Source organism: Muscardinus avellanarius (assembly GCF_963383645.1).
Source record: "Muscardinus avellanarius genome assembly, chromosome: 6".
NCBI lineage: Eukaryota > Metazoa > Chordata > Mammalia > Rodentia > Gliridae > Muscardinus > Muscardinus avellanarius.
Genome location: NC_137791.1, coordinates 73,339,432 through 73,360,760, shown reverse-complemented (window position 1 = coordinate 73,360,760; position 21,329 = coordinate 73,339,432). Strand labels below are relative to the sequence as shown.

Genomic DNA, 21,329 nt, shown 5'->3' with positions numbered 1-21,329 from the left:
AATAAACCACTAACAACAAAACCAGCTTTTTTTTTTCACCCAACTGTGCCACACCATAAGTCGGGCTGCGACTTCCCTCCGGGTTCCCGCCGAAAGCACCTGAAGGGGGGCGAAGGGTTTTAGGGGGAGTGGACGATCTAGTAGGGGCTGCCGGGCGAAGGGAGAGGAACCTGGGAATCGGGTCGTGCGTGGACAGCCTGCGTTGCGGGAGCCTCGCGCGCGGCGGAGGTGCGAGAGGACCAGGGCGCGTTTGCAGGCTGGGCTCCGCTGCGGTCGGTGTCCCTGCTGGACGCCCGGGTGCGCGGGCCCCGGCTGGGCGCGGGGTGGCCCGCGGCGCGAGCACTGCTGGGCGCCGGCCCCGGCGTGGGCGCACCCGGCGTCCGGGGTGCAGCTTCTCCCCGCCCGGCCTCTCCTCCCACTTGCGCGCTCCCATCCCCTCCCTCCTTCACACCCCCGCCCCCGGGACTGCCAGGCTCCCTCCCCGCACCGGCCAGTGAGTACACAAAGCGGCGGGTGAGGGGAAGCTTCGCAGGCGTGCACGGAGCAGTGAGATCACTGGCGTTATAAATATCCCGGTGCCAGCGCCGAGATCCGCTCGGGTGGCCTCTCTCTCTCCCCCACTCCCTCTCTCCTGCCCGAGGCTATGTCCACCCAGTGCGGCGAGGGGGGCAGCGCCAAAGGCACGCAGCCGTGCGCGGGCCACGGAGCCCAGAGCCAGCCCTACAAGATGCGCTTGGGACCCCCGCGGCTGGAAGAATGAGCTTGCCCTTCCTCTTCCTCCTCTTCCTCAGCCACCTGATCCTCAGCGCGTGGGCTCACGGGGAGAAGCGTCTGGCCCCCAAAGGGCAGCCCGGACCCGCTGCCACCGACCGGAACCCGGGAGACTCGGGCAGCAGCCGGGGCAGTAGTAGTAGCTCGACCCCCTCTTCGTCTTCGGCTGCCTCCTCCTCCCCCGCGGCCTCCGTGGGCAGCCAAGGGAGCGGCTTGGAGCAGGGCAGCTTCCAGTGGAGCCCCTCGGGGCGCAGGACCGGCAGCCTCTACTGCAGAGTGGGCATCGGCTTCCATCTGCAGATCTACCCGGATGGCAAAGTCAATGGCTCTCACGAAGCCAATATGTTAAGTAAGTTGCTTGCTCTCCTTCAAAACCTGTCCTAAGCGGGCGAAGGGAGATTCCAGAGAGACTGCCGGTATATTCCTGGGGCCACCGGCGCACCTCCTGGAGCAGGACCGCCCAGAGGGTTGGGTGCGCGCTCACACACCTCTCTAGCCCGGGCAGGAGGATACCCGAGGTGTTGGTTACCTTGAGGCTGGTGCTCAGACAGGCACCTCATTTCCAGGATGCCCTGGCAAAACAAGACTCCAGCCTGGCTTGGAGAAAAACCCCAAATCTTCCTTCACCACATTCAATTTCTGTTTACTTTCTGATTATTATTACATTTCTCATTAAGCATCAAAGCGCATCCCTTTTTCCTGTACTGAGCTGAAGTTACTATTATTTTTTTGAAGAATTGGATCTCAAATAATTCCCTCAACCACTACCATAAAAATAAATTAATATGTGTATGTGTACACATTGCGCACACATATGGATGCATCATATACATATGTACATGTAGGCTATCGATGGAGTGGAGAGCAGAGTTGCCTGGTTGGGAGAAGCTGGTGTTCTGGGAAGCTGGGCACATTGGAGCGGGAGATGTGATGGATATTGGGATTATTAAAGTGTTATTAAAGTGTCTTGAAGCCATTGCAATATCTCCTTAGGAGTGTGGCCAGTCTTTGGTCCTCAAGGACAATTAGGAGAAAGTTCTTTATTTTAAAAGAAAGGCAGAAAAGGTTAAATTCGGTAACGGTGCAGATTGTGCAGGATTTAAAAAATAAGTTTTAACTTTTCTTTCTGAGTTGTTCCCCTCTCTCTCTCTCTCTCTCTCTCTCTCTCTCTCTCTCTCTCTCTCTCTCTCTCTCTCTCTCTCTCTCTCTCCTGCTCTTCCTTCCCCCACCCCATCTACATTTCAGACCAGCACAGCTGCTCCTCCAATTCCCCTTCCGGCTTCTAGGCAGTTGAGGGGAGAGATGATTGGGGCTGTGCATGAGTTGGGGTCTATTTCTCCGAGGCTTTTTTTTTTTTTTTTTTTAAGTAGGTCTAGATCACTTTTCCAGAGGGAGCTAGTCCACCACTTAAAACCACAGCCTGGGCTTCTGGGATACTGAGGGAGAATATAGCTAGCTAGTGCTGGCTGTATACAGTCCCGGGAACCTGAGCTCAACCCAGCCGCTCTCAGGTGTGCCTAATTTGTTTGTCTCAGCGCAAAGACACTTGAGTCAGTGGTCTCCTTCTCAGAGGAGCACAGCTGAGCCTGTGTCGGGACTGATAATCTAGCAGAGGCTTGTGAAGCGGTTTGGGGGTGCAAATATCTGCATGTGGCTTGCTGAGCAGCTTTCTTCAGTCGGTTAAGGGGGCCTGGTGTTAAGACCTGGTCATTTGTTTCAGGGCTCCCAGATAGGAGCAGTTCCATGCCTGTCCCCAGCCAGTGCCTGCACCTGCTTCTGTTTAGTCTTTAGTGCAGTGGAGCACCATGGGGCTGCAGCGCTTCTGTTTAGGTGTCCTGGAGCTACCAGTGGAGTGAGGGCCCTCACACACACCCCAGGGAGGGAGGGAGTCCCAGCACAGCCGCTTGCAGATTGCTCAGAGGAGCCAGGTTTCCTGTTTTGAGGCTTATTTTACTCTTATTAATGTACTCCCACCTTTGACGATAGAGGGTACCGGCTTTTGGGGTGAAGGTGCATTTTCTGAAGTTTCAGGATGTCTATTTAAGTATTTCTGTTTATCCTTCTCACTTTGTCCCATTCAACTCAACTTCATCCCATTCAAATCTACTCCATTGGACAAGGGAGCTTATTCTCCACTTCCAGAAATCTTTCCTCCTCTTTTTAAAAGGAAAACTTTTCTTCTTTTCTTCTTGTAATTTGTCCAGGAAATCAGTACCAACTGAGGATAACCTTTGTGTACCTAAGTGGAGATCCCCAAATAGCTGCAAGCACCAAGTTGGAGCCCAGTGGGCTAAAACTTGTGGTCTTCTTGGGTGAGTTTTGAAATGTGCTACGAATGTCTGAAGACAGGCACATTCCAAAAATGTTCACTCTCTTCTCCACAATGACAAGATAGGAGTCAGAGCAGGCCTTGCTAGTGTGGGAAGTAGTAGAAAGTAGAAAATGAGAACAGATTAGCAAAGAATGTATTCAACTAAAAAAAAAAAAAAACTGACCACTACCTGTTTTTTCCAAGGTATAATTTATTTAAAAATCCATACCAAAAGATGCCTACAAAAGACCAGGAATGTCTCCTGGTGCCTAAGTAAAACTTAGCATAACTAGCTCTTTCCTAATTTGTTCCACTTTAAAACAATTCTCTAGAGTTTATTTTCTTTCACATGACTTGCTTTTTATTCACTTAAGCAATATTCATTCATTCATTCATTCATTCATGCAGCGAATATAGGTTAGCTACCATACCGCATGTTTTGATTACTTTTGTGCAAGCTTTTTTGTCTTTTTGTTTTGGGTTTCATAGGTTTTTTTCTTTTTTTCATGGAAGAAGGCATAACTTAAACATTCAAGTCATAGTGATCGTCTACTATATGATGTCTGAAGTGTCCAGTACTACTTTATCAAATTTTGCAACCACTGTTTAGTTATGATGGTACTATCTCATGTTTAGTAGGAGGGCATGGAATTTGGACTTTTAGAATGGATCTCTGCCTTTCTGTGGCTATGAAAGAGTCAGCAGCTTGCTAATTGCAGTTGATCACTTAGCTCTTAGAAGATGACCAATTAATAAATAAATAAAAAGGGAGGTAGTACTTCATGGTTTCCTGATATTTACGTAAATGTACCATTGGTTCTTGACTAGCTCTTAGACTATGTGAAGGAACATTTGTCTAAGTCTCACAAGAGTGACTGAGAGAGCTGGGTCAAGGGCATACAGATCACATCACTTTTATCTCCTAATTCTGCTGTGAGTTAATGTAGAAAACATATTTTTTTTACTACAAGCCAGATACTTAACAAAAAATTAGTTTTGTCATGAAATTTTATTCTAACAGGTTCTTTGAAAACCAGTAATAAGATATGTCAGACAGAAAAGAAAAATATTTATGTATTTCACAATTTTCATTTGACAGTCTATTTTTTGCAAATTGTGAATATTTTCTAGTTTTGCCATTGAAGGCACACTGTGTCCACAGACTTTGAAACATAATTTTCATATAGTTCGGATGTGCAAATGAACACAGGTCAGTTTCTCTAAGACAACAGTGATCCCAAGTTTTGAAAACAGAAAATGGAATCAAGGTCATTGCATAGAAACCCTGATTATGCAGAAATACTGGGGAAAGATGGACAAGACAGACAAATGATAAGAAACTGCCTATAGATCAATAATTTGCTTTAATATATATGCTTTTCCAGTTTAGTTTCAATACAATGCTTCTGTTGACTTATCTTGGACCACTGAAGAATAAGAAATCAGCTTATTTTCAACCCAGGGGAAAAAAGTTCAAGGTTGTGGCTCCTGAAAACCAAAGTATTCACATGAAATATGATAATTCCAATCATATATTTTGACTATCAAAATCCCATATTTTACTTATATTTAATAAAAAACTGAATTTAGCATCAGTTAGAGTATTGTATATATTCATCAGACAATTGGGCAAGCCTAGATAAATCATACTGTGTATCTACTGTGCAGAAAAACTCAAGTAGAAATTTTATATTGCTGATTTAATCAGCAAAGAGGGCTAAACTGGGTATTTCAAGACTCAGATCTGATAACTTGGCATGGTATATTTGTTGCAGTATGGATGCAAATAGAGAAACTTCAATTTTAAAATATTTTTCTTGGGGAATTTTCAGATGGGTCGTTGAAAGCTTCTGAGTACATGGAATATCTAGGTGTTTTTTTTTTCCCCCTAGACCAAGTCTAGAATAACTATACCGTTATCATCAACAGAGCCTTATTATATTAAACAATTTGGAGAGGATTAAGTAAGCGTTTATGTGTTTCCTTATTGAAACAAATTTACTTCATTAAATATAGCTTTCCTTATAAGTAAATAGATTAAACAGTGTGTAGATCTGAGGGACATCAAGAAACTCTTGCTTCCTTCAATGTGGATGTCAACCCTGAAATTCTACCAAGAAAGTCTGCTTCTCTTTGTAAAGCATTACTCTCTGCTTTGAATCCTCTCAAACAGAAACACCCTAGGGAAGATAACACTCCATCACTGGTACTTTAGTATGAATTACTTCATAATACTGATCTCTCTTCCCCCCACCCCAAAGCAGGATAGGGCTGCAGTAGCAGGTGAGTACCTAAATGAGGGTCCCTACTGAGCAGGCATATTGTGTCCTGGTATGGGAAAGAGTCAGTGAGAGGCTCAAAGAAGGGTTTGACATGGCAAACGGTCGTCAACTATCTGTGATATGATAGACATATTGTTTTTCACAATGTTGCTTAAAGACGCTGTCTTGGCAGCCATAAGGTGAATGTAATTTTCCATCAAATTTGTTATCACTTAACTCCTAATGGACCTGAAAGTTACTAAAAGTTTTCAAATGGTCACTATTAGAGAAATGTTTTCTGGGATTTACATATGGCTGATTTAATGCACACGGGCTTAAAATATGTGGAATTCTTTATTGAGTTACTGAGATTTGGCATAGTAAAACAGATAAAATAGAGAGGTCTGTGATCTCTTGACGAGGGAGGGCAGAAAGTTGTATTGTTAAGCTTGTAGAACACACTCCAATATGCAAGAAAACAAGACATTGTTAAATTTCTGCTGACACTTGTTTGGAAATTATAATCTTAAACATGTTCCCAATGTTAATCCATAATTACACTGAGATCTAAAAGATCAATAACCACAGTTGTCTGTGTGAAAAATAATACTTTAAACTCATCTTTTCTCTTTCCTCTATTCTTCATTGTAGTAAAGAGAAAATGTGTGAAAGTATATTTTTAAAGCTTTCAGTTAAATATATTTTTTAAAATTATAAAATCTTTCTGTTCTCAGGATATACATTATTTTTATACTGGGACATATAAGAAAAGAAACCTTGCAGTACATAATAAAATAGTAACACTTTCACACATATTATTTCATCTTCCCTATATTTAAAATTCATTGCAATGCAATTGTACATAACATATATGCACAAAATCTCAAGTGTGTTGAGATACAAGTTACATGAGCCAAAGTGGGTCTGTCTTACAAAATAAAATTTGCTAGTTGTCAGAAAGCAATGTATTGCTTGGGTAAAGCAGTGATATTTTTATTAAGTAAATATTTATAAAGTCTTTGACCTTTATCTAAAAGTTAGCCTGCAATCACAAATACTTGTGGGGATCTTATCTTTAATATCACCATCCATTTTTCATAAACATGCAATCAGTGTGCCTTTATAAAATCAGGCAACTTCACAGACAATGGGATGAAGAAGCTCCAGGAGTAGAACCTCAAGTACTTTGGGGGAAACACAACTGCATCTCTTTCTCTGACAGTTCCAAATTGCCTCTTTTGTATGTATCATCCCACACATATCATAATTTCTTATGCTCTCTCTCCTTTTCTCATTTTTGAGCACATAGCTTGTACAGTATTCACAATCACATCCCCAGTCTTCCCTGTATCTAAAACCATTAATGATGTTCTTAATATCATTCTATAATTCTAATAGAAATACATTTTATAGCAGATTTCTAGTCATCTCTTAATATTATTATTGCATCTTTGCAATTTAACTTTGTAAAATTAAACACACCACTTTAAATGTAATGTATTTAACTTTAAATACATTACTTTATATGTATTACTTAACTTTACAAAGCACTCTGTGTGCTTTGTTACTACTGGCTAAAATCATGGCGCTTCAAAATCTTTGGGTGCGTACACCGTTGAAAAATTTTTATATTAAAATTGATCATAAATAGCATTTTTAAAAGCTTTGAAGACCAAGGTACATGGGACATCAGTTTTTAAACAGTTTCTTTCTAGAAGAAAGAATAATTTCAACTGTTTTTACGTTTTTAATTTTTCTAAATTAAAAGAAACATAAGTTGGTAGCTGTAGTTTTTCTGAGATGTGTCTTGTTTACTCTGGGATCAGAATGTTTATAATAAGAACTGAGGTCTAGTTATCCCCCTTTTCCCATGAGCTTTCTAATCCAGTACTTTTAAAAAACCAAGTTGGATAAGAAAGAGTAGCATTTGTTATAATTACGAGTGCTTAATTTGCATTGTTCACTATCAATGCTTAATACATTTATTGCACTTATACGTATTCCTGTTTCATAATTTTAGTAATTTTATATATGCTTTAAATATGCACAGAGAGCTTGCAATTTAAAAGTAAATCTGGTGAGTTTTCTACTCAGCAGAGTTCCATTAAGATATCCTAAGTTAATATATATGCTTGAAATAGCACAGGTTGAGATGTTCTCTTCCCCTCCGTCCCTCCCTTCCTTCCTTCCTCCCTTCTTTTCTTTCCTTTGCTCCTTTCTAGAACAGATTCTTTTCTAGCCCTAGTGAACTATATTATTTTGGTGTCTTTGCTTCCTTGCATTTTGATGTAGGTAACTAACAAAAAAACTCCCATGATGCTGTTCTTATGCTCCTATAGCATTATATATAGATTTATGGTAAACAGGCTTTTCAGTTTTATGCACACAGAGTTTCATTGTCTTAAAATATTATGTGAACGGTGATGAGCAATTATCTTGACACAGTAAATATGGATTTTGAAATTATTGTAGAAGAGGGACCTTGAACTTGATAATGGTAACTATGAAATACAAAATATAAATAATGCAGTAAAATGTCTCATTAATTTTTTCCAGGAAAGCTTCAAAATGCAAGATGTTTTAAAACATAATCCCTTAAACTCTTCATTGAGCCAACAATCTGAAGTTATTTATAATGTTTTCAGTATCTTCTTATGTGTAGGCTTTAAATGAGCTGCTCATTAAATGATTGGGTAGGGCATGCATTGATTTATATTCTTAATTTGGTTTGATTAGAGGACTTATTTTATATAAATAACTATTATTTGCTAGGATTTCCAATGGCTTATACTAATTTTTACGACAAACTGTATATGCTTTATTGTTAAAAGTAGTGTATCTCTGATGGAAAAATAATGGATGAAAATTATTTTAAAAAACTCAGAAAATTGACTTTTCGACTCCTTTAGAACTTGAAAAGATTCTTTTGCCAAATATTGTTTATTTGAAGGAACTTTTTACTGGAAAAAAATTATGATGAAGCAGAATCAAACATTTAAATCTTGCAATTAATCATTTTAAACAAATGCTTTGATGCTAGCCTTTTAAAAATAGTGAATGTCGCAAAACATAATGATGTTACACTATTTTTTAAATTGCAGGAATAAGGAATGGAAATAATCTAAGCAGAATTTAATTATTCACAATGATATATAGAAGAGTCTGTGTTTTATTTTGGGATTTCTGTCATCCTAGGTATTTTGGAAATATTTGCTGTGTCTCAGGGGATTGTAGGAATACGAGGAGTTTTCAGCAACAAATTTTTAGCGATGTCAAAAAAAGGAAAACTCCATGCAAGTGTAAGTAGAACCACTTTATATTTGTTAAAGGTGTAATGGAGATTTTACATTTGTAACACAGAATTAAATGAATTTTTTAAATTGGCAGATAAGACAGACAACATGCTCAGAGACTTTTCTTTTGTAAAACTATATATACATATAACCCAGAGAACTGTATGTGTGTCTGAAAATAATTAAATATTTTATTTACTTGAAAAGATAGTCTAAAATGTTTTAATGGGAATAACATTTCTCAAAGAAGTTGCCATTTTTATTTCTTAGAAGAGCATAACTACAGAGAAGTATTAAGGCAATAGAACATTCATAATATTTTAAGTTTACATGTTTATAGTGATGATGTGTGTGTTTAGTAGATGAAGTTCTTATTTAATTTTACAAGCTACTCATAATGTCAAAAATTAGGTCTAAGCAGCCTAACATTTTCTTATTCATAAATAGGGAAGAAACCAGTATGAGAAGCCTCTAGCCTTTCTTCCATAGAGAAATTTACTTAATGGATTTGAGGGATTTTTATCTTATATTTCCTGACTCACCAAATATAATTACTTCTTAATATTATGAAGTCTAATTTTGTACTTTTTTTCAGGTCACTTATATTTGTAACCAATTTACAAGTTACTTAGTTCTTTTGTCATAAAAATGCCCATCACCTGGGAAGCATTAAAACATTTTAAAAATAATAAAATACAGCCGGGCGTGGTGGCGCACGCTTGTAATCCCCGCGCTTGGGAGGCAGAGACAGGAGGATCGCGCAGGTTCGAAGCCAGCCGCGCGCTGGTTTAGGAGACCCTGTTTCCAAATAAAAATGTAAAAATAGGTCTGGGAGTGTAGGCCGGAGGTAGAAGGGCTTCCAGGAACCCCAGTACCACCAAAAATAAATAAATAAATAAAATAAAAAATAAAAATAAGAATAATAAAATACTTCTGACTCTCACACTCTAGGATTCTGTTTATTTGTGTTAACATGTATATATAGCACTGAAAAGTGATTTTTTTATCTTCCTGTGGCATACTAAGTTTCTTTACATTAATTAATTTTAAAAAGCAATTATTCATTAAAATCGGGCCTGTAAGTTTTACTCTGCTCAGTTCTTATTAAATCAATTGTCGAAGTATCACTTTTCCACTTTTCAAAGTATATAGAAACTTTTAATTAAGAGTACAATTAACTGAAACTTGCTATTTGTGATTTTTATTTCATAGACCTTTGAAAAATTCAGTGAGAATTCAACTAAGTTCTATTTGTAAGACTTTTACAACTATTCTTTCCTTAACATCAGAAGGCAATTTGTTAATAACTTTTGAATGACAGACACTGGAGAATTGGAACAACTGCTATAGTTATTTGAGGATTAAATGAGATAATACATATGATGTACTTAGAACAGTATTTGGTACATTGGTATTGTTGTGCTGAATAAATATTGCTTATTATTATATGTGAAAAACTAAATGTAATCTAAACATTACAAACTAGTAGAATCACAGCATATTAATGACAAAATCTCAGTTTATCAATGACAAATGAAAAGCATGTTGAACTCTTTAATCTTTTATTTCAAAATTATGCAGTGATTTGCCTATTCCATATTCTGAGCTCATCATTCTACTCTATCAAGCTGTAATATAGTATTTATAAAACAGTTGCTCAAATGGAAGAATTGAAAATTATTTATTTCAAGGGACAAAACTGCATCACTGTGATGTGAAAAAAAGTTGAACATTTGTTTCATACTATTAAAAAACAACAGTTGAGCCAGGTGTGATGGTGCATGCCTATAATCCCAATACTTGGGAGACTGAGACAGGAGGATCACAGGTTTGAGGAAAGCTTAAGCAACTTAGCGAGGCTATCAGCAACCTAGTGAGACCCTGTTTCAAATCCAAAAATATAGTGGATTTCGAGGGTATAACCCCTGGGCTTAATCCCTACCACCACCAAATGATGATGATGATATAATAATAATAATAATAATAATAATAATAATACAGGTTAAAAATAATACACACATCAGGACAGAATAGCTTTTCCTCAGTCTAAGATTGTAAAAGATTGAAACACCTTCAAAATCATCATAATAATAATACACATCATGCACAGAAGCTTTCTTTTATTGGTCTGTTGGTTGTGGGTAAAAATCTTAACTTTGAGAACATTCTAACTGAAGCACTAGTACATGCAAAATATAGAGGATGCTTGGACCAGGCTAAAGATAATTGCCACAGAGAACAAAGTATTATAAATGGATGCCAATTAGAAGAGTCAAACTGAGAGGGCAGGATACACGATTCCTCTGTCAAATGCGAGTAACAAATTTCTAGAAATTTGACCCAAATGTCTAAGGATGACTGGTGGAAATGATGCAGATAATGCAAAAACAGCATCTGTTATTCTTCCTCATCTTGGCAGGGTAAAGTTATTTCATAGAATAATGACTTTCAAACAGCACAAAGCAAGCCTTGCTCATGTCACTCACTGAAGCTCTTTGATAGAAAAGTCATTCTGATGACTTTGAGCTGAATTGCAGATAAAAAATTAAGCCCCATGATTATGTGGATTCCCTTAAAACCAATTGTCCAAGACTACTTTCTCTTATCTGAGCTTTTATTAGCACTTTTTTTCTCTAGATGGAAACCTAATTAAATTATAAAGTGGTTTATTTCTAAAGAAGTTGAATTTAGAAATGGATTTAATCTTAGCAATTATCACTTTTATGCCCAGCTGGTTTCTTTCCTGTTTTCAGTTTCTAGTTAAACATGTTGGAAAATTGTTTTTGTAACTTTAAATATGATAATTTGATTTAGTTTTGATTTTTACAGAATTACATCATCACTAAAAAGGCTAACAACTCATACTTTTAGGATTAGATATGTAATTTCTGAGTTGCTTTGAATTAATAATTGTGCAACAGCCTTTAAAGAGTTACCTTTAAAGTTCTGTGTGAACTAGAAATATGAAGTATTCATCTAATTCCTGGGAAAGCAATCCCCCATTGCATTAAGAAATGTTCATGGATAATTATAGATTTCAACTTGGTTTTTATAGTAACAGAGTATTAAAAATTAGCAACCAGACAGGAATAATGGACTTTCCTAGACCTTTAAAAGCTCTTTCACTCACATTATCTCATTAGATAATGAGGTGAAGAAAGAGCCTGAGATGTTAAATTATTTTTCTAAGGTTACACAGTTAACAAGAGATTGACCAGAACTATATCCTCTTAATATTTTTGTCTCTCTTTAAACACTATAATAGTTGGCAGATAAAGGTTAGCTTGAAAGAAGATATATTTTGAGAGCAATAACACGGTTTTACCTACTTACAAAAATTAGTAAGTGAACAATTTAATAATTTCATGTAATATGTAAAAAATGAACACCACGGCACATCGTTAGAGTATTTATAGTGGTCTAATAGCTAAATAAGTGGGCAGTTTTAGATGTGTAAAGTTGTGAATTTCCTTCTAGGTCTGATTCAGAACACTGTTTTATTACTGTCCCCTCCCCACCCCCACCCATCTACCCCTGTGTCTTCTCTACTTGATCTTAGAGTCTAAGAATGAAAGTTGTGTTGGCTGCAGAACTTATCAGACCTTTACAAATGCTGGTTGTTCAGTGTGATGATGTGTTGCTTACGGAACCCCACTGCAGATGATCGCTCAAAACAGAAAAGATGTGTTTTATTCGCAGACATCTTCATTTAGTAAATGCTTCAGCACCAGCAAACCAAAGATGGCAAACTGAAGCAGGAGTCCAGAGTGGTTATCTTTAGGTGACCCTTATTGATTTCATTTTTGGGCTGCATTTGTTAATTCCACAAGCAAAGTTTCATTTGAAGTTCCACTGTCTATAGGCGAGGCTCCCTTCTGTCATTCAACTCATCGGTTCACAGGCAACTTTCCTTAAAAGCTTTGGTACACTCTAAATATACGATGCAGTCAAACTCCTAGTGTGCGAGGTTTTTCAGCATTCTTTACAGGTGTATAGTCCTCCCTTTGTCAAATGTGTAAGACATCATGGAGAGTTTCCCAGAGGGCCGCGGGGTTAGTCAGCCACTGCTGGAGTCTCTGCTCTCTGTCTCAGTACATTCCCATGCAGGGTGCTTTCTGAGATCCAGTGCTCTTCTTTGACTCTTCCTTTGTATATGCTCCCCTTGTCAGGCTTGGGGACCTTATTGGAGAGCTTTTCTGGAGTTTTCTGAGGTGTGGTTAAGGCAGTTAAATTGCTCAAGGCCAAATCCCACTCCTCCACTTCCTACCATGTCCTTATACTAATCTTTGTTTCTTGGTTTTCTCAACCAACAGAAGGAGGAAAATTACAGTAATGATCTATGGCAATGGTTCAGCATTTTAAATGAGATAATACATACAGAGCACTTAGAGTAGTGCCTGGAAAGTATTTAGCGTTAATTATTTATTATTAATTAATTAATAATGTTGAAACATTATTTAATGTTTCAACTGATCCTCCCGAATTTGCTCTCTGGCAGCTGGTTAATGATCCTCAGTCTTTCTGATTTTGAGATCGGGCAGCTGAGACCCTTCAGTAATTTACACCAGGCCCCAATCCTATTTATCATTGAACTGTTTTCCCTTGGCTCTGGATTTTTTGTGCATACAGCCGTGTCTTATCTACTCAGTTTTTCTTTTTCCAGGGAACCTAATTGGCAAATAAAGTCCCCAAACTCACATTATGAAGGAGGAAAAGATTTCCTAGGGTCATAAACTTAAAATTATTTTAGAGCCTTGTTGTCCATCAGGGAATAAAAGAAGAAAGGTTAGGAAAGGTAGTTATCGTGTATTCTTCAGTCTTGTCATGAAGTGTGCATAGTGTACATGATTGCTTGTTGCCTATTGGGGGAAAATGTGTCAGCTTATTTTAAAGATCCAGAGAGAAGCATGTGGTGGAATTATTTTTGTTTCTCAGGGTTTTAGGGGGTCATGTTTGGAAGAAAAACTAATTGCAGAGTTTACGAAATAGGCATGGAATGTGTGCTTGATCAGCCCTGAGCAAGGACTAGAACATCCTCCTTTCCTGGTTTCAGAGGGTGCCAGCTGGCGTGCCCAGGGAAGAGAGTCTGGCCTGGACTTCCGGTGCCGGGGGCAGAATGAGTTGGAGTCAGCAGCCCCTAACACTGGGCATGTTTACTGAAAGGGGAAATAGAGGCTTGAGCAATACTTATCATCATCATTAAAAAATAACCTAGTAAGCTCCCCTCTGCCAGTCAGATCCGTGAGCTTGCCTAGAAACCTCCTCGATTTATAAGAACTTTCAATTTGCCTAGTAAAAGAAAATGACTAGTACTTCAGGCCCCCAAATGGTTTGGGGCTCTTCTGCCTTGGAAGTTTACATTTCCTTTTCTTCTCTTAAGTTTATACCACCTAAGTCTGAAGAGTGGGCTCACTTCATTGAAGTTTGTGCATGGTGGACTCACTGGTAGCTTCATGGATTCATGGTGGCTTGAACCAAGGGATGGCAGTACATCTCTCTGATAGTCTGGGGAGTGGCACTTGTCATTTATTCATTTATTGAGATGTTTACATGAAACAACTTCAGAGCCAGTGAGACTATGTAAGACTGGGGTTAAAGTTTTTGCATAGTGTAATGAAAAAAACTTTAATCCAGGAATCAGAGTATGAGATTGGACTTGGTTGGCACTTGATAAATGTGGGACTGTGGGCCATTTTCATTTACTTCTCCAATTGAAAGTCAGATAATAGTATCCTAATGGTCATGGAATTATTGTAAGAGTTAAATAATAGAGTGAACCACTTGGCACATAATGGCCTTCAATAGCCTAGATTTATAGAGCTATCAAGGTCATCAAAAGGATAGTTCCTACCTTCTACCATGTTATTCTTGGAGTGGCTCTCCTGCATCCAACTTCCCTGGTGGGATGCTGGTTGACCACGGTGCAAGTTCTCACCTCACACTTACTAAAACACAATCTACAGACAGGGCTTGGGAAATCTCCATTTTGAACTGGCTCCCCGAGTAAGTTTAAGGCAATGCAGGAAGTTAGGAGGAGAGATTCTGTAGTTTATATGTCTCACTACCTTACCAGGCTGATTATTATTAAAACCAGCTTATAGCCCGGCATGGTGGCGCACGCTTGTAATCCCCGTGCTTGGGAGGCGGAGACAGGAGGATTGTGCAGGTTCAAAACCAGCCGCATTGGTTTAAGAGACCCTGTTTCCAAATAAAAAGTATAAAATAGGTCTGGGAGTGTAGCCTGGAGGTAGAAGGGCTTCCAGGAACCCCAGTACCCCCCCCCACACACACATACAATAATCGTTTTAGAGAATTGTTTTTGTTTGATTAACCCTTTTGTTTAATTTTAATTTAGAACTAGTTTCTTTTTTTGAATATCCTTATTAATTTAAGACTTTCTTTCTTGAAATGAATTTGGTCTTTTAAAAACATTCATTGTTTAAAATGAATTCTTAAGCCAGGCGTGGTGGCACACGCTTGTAATCCCCCCTCCTCCCCCGCGCTTGGGAGGCTGAGACAGGAGGATCATGCAGGTTTGAAGCCAGCCTCAGCTACTTAGTGAGGCTCTCAGCAACTTAGTGAGACCCTGTTTCCAAATAAAAATATAAAAAAAATAGGGCTGGGAGTATAGCCCGGAGGTAGAAAGCATCTGGGTTCCATCTCTAGTACCACTAAATAAATAAATAAATAAATAAATAAATAAATAAATAAAATGGATTCTTAAACCGGGCATGTTGACACATGCCTGTAATCTTACTAGTTAGAAGACTGAGACAAGAAGATTGATGGTTCAAAGCCAGTCTTAGCAACCTGGTGAGATTTTCAGCAATTTGGTGAGAGAGACCCTATTTCCAAATAAACAAAATGAAACAGGGCTTGGGGTAGAAATAGTTTGGAGGTAGAATGCCTCTGCATTCAATCTCCATCACCACAAAGACACAAAGTAAGTGAGTGAGTAAATAAATCCCCAGCACCACAAAATAACAACAACAACAACAACAATAATAATAACAATAATAATAATAATAATAAATTCTTCCCTATGAGAAGAGATTAGTTGAATAGAAAGTGTCTTCTGTTGAAAATGTTGTTTCTTTTCGCAATATGATTCTCTTCCTTGGGATAATTTGGATATTCAAACAAAAATAGTTTAATATGTTTAAGTTTTATGTGTTTTGGCAATCAAGAGCATACTAACCTACATAGAATTAGATGGTTTCAGAATTTAATTTTACAAATATGGCTTATTGAATGTAACTTGTTTTGACACTTGTAAGATGAAGAAGTAATTAAAGAGAAAAGCATGGATAATTCAAGCCATCAAAGAACATGGGTAGGGCCACACCTACATTGTTTTCCTCTGTAAAAGTGTTAACTAGAACAATGCCTGGCATGTGTTACAAAGTCAATAAATATCTATTGAATGCATTATTCAAAATGAATTTGAAACAAAGGTGGAGATGTTTTATGTTTAATGATTGTTTTAGTCTTACTGGCTGATGGTGGTAGCACAGTGAAATGATAAGGGTCCTGATTTCAATAGCTAATTTGAAATTCCATTCACCTTTCTACTTCATACTTTAACTATAAAAAAAAGTTTGTATGTCGACTGTGTTTTCTAGGAAAATAGTGCATTTCTATTATTTTAAAGTATTTATTTTAGTCAGGCGTGGTGGCACATGCTTGTAATTCCAGTACTTGGGAGGCTGAGACAGGAGGATTGCACAGGTTTGAAGCCAGCCTCAGCTATTTAGTGAGGCTCTCAGCAACTTAGTGAGACCCTGTTTCCAAATAAAATATAAAATATGTCTGGGAGTGTAGCCCAGAGGTAGAAGGCCCCTGAGTTCTATCCCCCTTACCACCAATACATACATACATACATACATATAAATAAATAAATAAATAAATAAATAAATAAATACATGTATATATTTTAGCTGGATATGCTGATGCATGCCTGTAATCCCACTACTTGGGAGGCAGAGACAGGAGAATCGCAGGTTTGTGGCCAGACTCAGCAACTTAGTGAGGCCCTTCACAATTTAGTGAGACCCTGTTTTACAAAAAAAATAATAAATAAATAAAATAAGGCTAGGGGTAGCTCAGAGGTAGAATGTCCCTGGATTCAGTCCCTAGTACCCCCTCATCCCCACGCAAGTAAATAATTAAATAAAATAAAAGTATATATTTTATTTAAAAACTTTGTAAAATTCAAGGGAGAGTTTAAACATGAAAATTGGTCTGGAAAATTTATTATACAAAATGTCTAATGGTAAATTTATGCATTTGAACACCTGTAGAGAATACTAATGCCCATTGATGCCTTTGTGCTATAAAGATGCTCTGGACATGATATTACATACAGAGACGGACTGCTTTGCAAGACCGTCCTTGCATTCCTAGCTAGCGAGGTTAGGAATACAGACAAGAAGAGTCAATACTTCAAGAAGAAAGTAGATCTCTTAATAAAAAAATTAACTGAAATGCTTATTTCAAATGGTTCTGTTCCCTCAGAGCCTGAAAACTTTTTCAGAAAAAACATTAAATTAGAAGTCAACTAGGAAATTAAAAAGAGTCAGACTGTCTTTACTCTTGTTTTCATGTACATTTGGAACTGCTGAGAGACTGAATATTGTGTGGGTCCTTAGAACTCTTATCTCCTCTGTGTGTGACAGTGAGGTGGACCTTGAAAAATCTATAGCCGTAATAGCCACATTCTTAAAAGACTACTTTAAAGAAAGAACTTTAGAATATGAATCTTGAGGAGGAAAGAATAATGTTTTTAGATAGTGATTCAGTAGATGGGATAGATATCACTCATATAAGAAGTTCTAATATGGAATTGATAAGGGTTTTTAAATATGCCATGGTGTGTGTATGTCTGTGTGTATGTCTGTGTGTGTGTGTGTGTGTGTGTGTGTGTGTGTGTGTGTGCACGCGCGCATGTGTGCATGCAGGGATGCTTATCAGCTATACTAGTTAAAAATGACATTTCCTTTTTTGAGCACTATATAGGGAAAAACAGGTAATGCAATGCATTATAATGAAATTATTATAAAGAAATTTTTGATATTTTTATATTTTTATAAAACAAAGGGAGAAGTCAAGTTAAGGCATAATATACTATATATACACATATTATATATATGTACATCATATATTTGTATTTATAAATGTTATCCAACTACTTTAAAAATTTTTAAATTAATTAATTTATTTATTTCTGCAGTGCTAGGATCAAACCCTGATCCTCACACATGCTATACAGACATTCTACTGCTGAGCTACATCCTCAGTCCATTTTACTCTTTTTAATGAATTGTTCTCTATCTCTCAAAAATATTTATCCTTTTATGGGGCTGGAAACATTCCAGATGGCTATAGCTTTTATTTTAAAATAAAACTACAGGATCATCTAATTAAATGGAAAAGCTCTTTTAAGAGCTAGGCAGCTGTAGACAAATCTATATTTAACTTGTGAGAAAGTATTTTAAATAAAAAATGGGAACAATTACTGTGATTTTCTAAAGTGATGTCATCACAACCTTCTTAGACTAGCCAGGCTGGCAGATTATGAGACAGAAAGAGAGAAATGCCACACATAGGGGGTTCCTTAGCACACCTGTTTCCAGTTTGTGGGGGATCAATCCAGAGATATCTGCCAGTGGATCTAGATTATATAGCTCCAGGGAGCCCCCCAAAAGGACTTTATTGCACTTAACTATAACTAACTCCAGTAAACTGCTACACATAATATACATGTGTTAGAAATGCTCTGATATTGGTTGTCTTCTGATATTGTGAGTACTTTGCATAAATCAAAAATTCCATGTGAACTTTATTCATGTAAATTACCTTGCAGTATTGACTTTCAGATGACAGTATTGTGAGTCAGGTATGGTGGCGCACGCTTGTAATCCCAGCTTTTGGGAGGCTGAGACAGGAGGATCGCACAGGTTCAAAGCCAGCCTCAGCTACTTAGTGAGGCTCTCGGCAACTTAGTGAGACCCTGTTTCCAAATAAAATATAAAATAGGTCTGGAAGTATAGCCCGGAGGTAGAAAGCCCCTGGGTTCCACCCCCAGAACCCCCCCCCCCACACACACACATAAGATGACAGTAGTGTGATCTGTATTATAGAGAAAAGTTTGATATTATTAGAATAAGAGAGGAAAAAGGGCACTTTTCTTTCCTTTCAGTATACAACCTCTTATCTGATGTGGAAGTATATAGCTTTTACTCTTGTATATGGGGGAAAAACATTGGATACTGCTGAGCCTAGGAATTCTATGCAAATGGAGCTCCCTAAAAATGCAAAACATGGTAGTCTGGATCCTACAGGTTGAATTTCTTGAAGATTATGAACTTTGTTTGATGGAACCTACAAATCCCTTACCTAGGGAATACGTGGATCCTCACAGTAGCCCTGTGGGTGTAAGGAATGTGGATAAGGGGCCTAAGGCCAAGAACTCCATCCGCAAAATTGGTATTTGGTAGCACATCGACCTCCACACTCATGCTCTTCCCCGCTACCATGTTCCTTCCGCTTCCTCGGCATGCATGGCAAACCAAGCTCTGCTGGGTCTGGCATTGGCTTGCTTGTCAGCCTCGTGTCTTGTTCTTTTATGCGTGCCTCTCAACTGGAAGTCGCAGAGAAGTCCTGGAAGGTATTCAAAGTGTCACACTGACCTTTGAGCACACGGTCCCTGCTCCCTGAGAAGGTGTTCTCATCTCACCTGGCTCCCTCCTTCCCGGCTGTGTTTGAGGATTCAGCTGTATTGTCAGTTTCCTAGGAAGACCTTCCTGCACTTTGCCCTGCCACCTCCACCCTCACAGATGCCCTTCCTGTCTCCCTCCCTCTCACTACTGCTGCCATAATTCCACTAAACCCCCTGCACCATGACGGATGTTAGCCGGTCTGCTTTTCCAAAGTTCTGTGCTCATTTCAAGGCCAGATACTGTGTGTGTGTGTGTGTGTGTGTGTGTGTGTGTGTGTGTGTGTGTGTGTTTGAGATAAGGCTAATATATTGCTAGAGACTCTGGTGATTATGTTTTTCTTTTTGGCATCAAATATACTCTCCGGTATAACACATGTGAAGATATACTTTTTTCTACAGAACTTGAAAATATGAAATATTAATAGGGCCATATGCTATGCCTCTCTCAGCAACATGAATTATGTTGATAACACTGAAAAGTGTATGCTTATTTCAAAGGAATCATTTGATTTCCTTTCTCCAAATACAAATTTATGCTTCACCAGGTAGCTGTCTCTTAGTAATATACTTCTGTTTATTTTCTTGTTGACCTAGAGGAACAAAAAAAAACTATGTTAAAAAATTATAACTACAAATTTCAAAGTAGTTTCAAAACTAATATTTAAGTACCAGTATTAAATTACATTAAGAGTTTGTAATGTTCAAATTGAAGAGGTTCTGTATTATTTGTACATTTATTGTTATTATCACCAAATACATAATGGACAGAAGTTAGAGATATGAAATTGAATAAAGTAGAGATTTAGAAATAAAACCAGAAGTTTTAAAGCAACTTAGAAATAACTATATGTGTCTTTATAAAAAAGGGAAGAGTAGGAGGGCCAGGGATCAATAGAATTCTTGGTCTTCCTTTTTGATATGACTTCATACATTATTACATGCTGAAAATATTACCAGAGCTTAAATTTTTATTCTTTTTCCTTCCATCTAGGCCAAATTTACAGATGACTGCAAGTTCAGGGAAAGATTTCAAGAAAATAGCTATAATACCTATGCTTCAGCAATACACAGAACTGAAAAGACAGGGCGGGAGTGGTACGTGGCCCTGAATAAAAGAGGGAAGGCTAAGCGAGGCTGCAGCCCACGGGTTAAACCCCAGCATGTCTCCACCCATTTTCTACCAAGATTCAAGCAGTCGGAGCAGCCGGAACTTTCTTTCACAGTTACTGTTCCTGAAAAGAAAAAGCCACCCAGCCCAGCCAAGCCAAAGGTTCCACTCTCCACGCCTCGCAAAAGCCCCAAGACAGTGAAATACAGACTCAAGTTCCGTTTTGGATAATATTCATCCTGGCCTTGTGAGAAAACATTCTTTCCCCTCAGGAGTTTCTACAGGTGTCTTCAGTAAGCTGAAGAAAAACTTTGCCACACAGCTTCGGCTATACTTACACTGTATGGAAGTCAGGTCATGTGTTTCAGTGTAACTGAAACAAAAATGCTTTTTGATAGGAACTGGAATTCTTTGTACGGATACAGGGGAGCACACTGCTTCAGTTCAGTGAGACTAAAGCCTTTTGCTTTATGCTTAGGGATGATTTAGAGTTCCACATTTGCAGGAAGTTAAACAGGCTGGACTATATTTTTCTGACTTTTACAGATCAACCAGAATGAACCTACATGATACATTTTTATTTTTGGTTTCCGAAGAATATTTTGATGCAGATCAAATATTTTATTAACTTTTTGTTTTTGTCTTTTTTTAAAAAAAAAATTACCTCTGCATTGAGCATATTTTCTTACTTTTATTATTTTAATTAATATGATATAAGTAACCACTTTAGTGCTGTTTATGAATTATAAGTGTGTTTATAGCTTATTTGTAATGTGGATTTATTTTGCATTTTTCTATTCACGGCACTATTTTTGTTTTAGCCATACCTCAGTTAATGTAAATATGGTTCTACATTTGAAAATGTTCA

General features: G+C 38.1%; 1 protein-coding gene across 1 annotated transcript; it reads left to right on the top strand.

The window, feature by feature from the left end:
• Positions 1–756: 756 nt before the first annotated feature.
• Positions 757–20,692, top strand: FGF5 (fibroblast growth factor 5; the record flags this gene model as incomplete). The annotated part of the gene is made up of 3 exons (XM_080697851.1): positions 757–1,120; positions 8,539–8,642; positions 20,345–20,692. 3 exons carry the CDS (start codon positions 757–759, stop codon positions 20,690–20,692), a joined length of 816 nt encoding a protein of 271 aa, XP_080553977.1.
• Between the last annotated feature and the right edge of the window lie 637 nt (positions 20,693–21,329).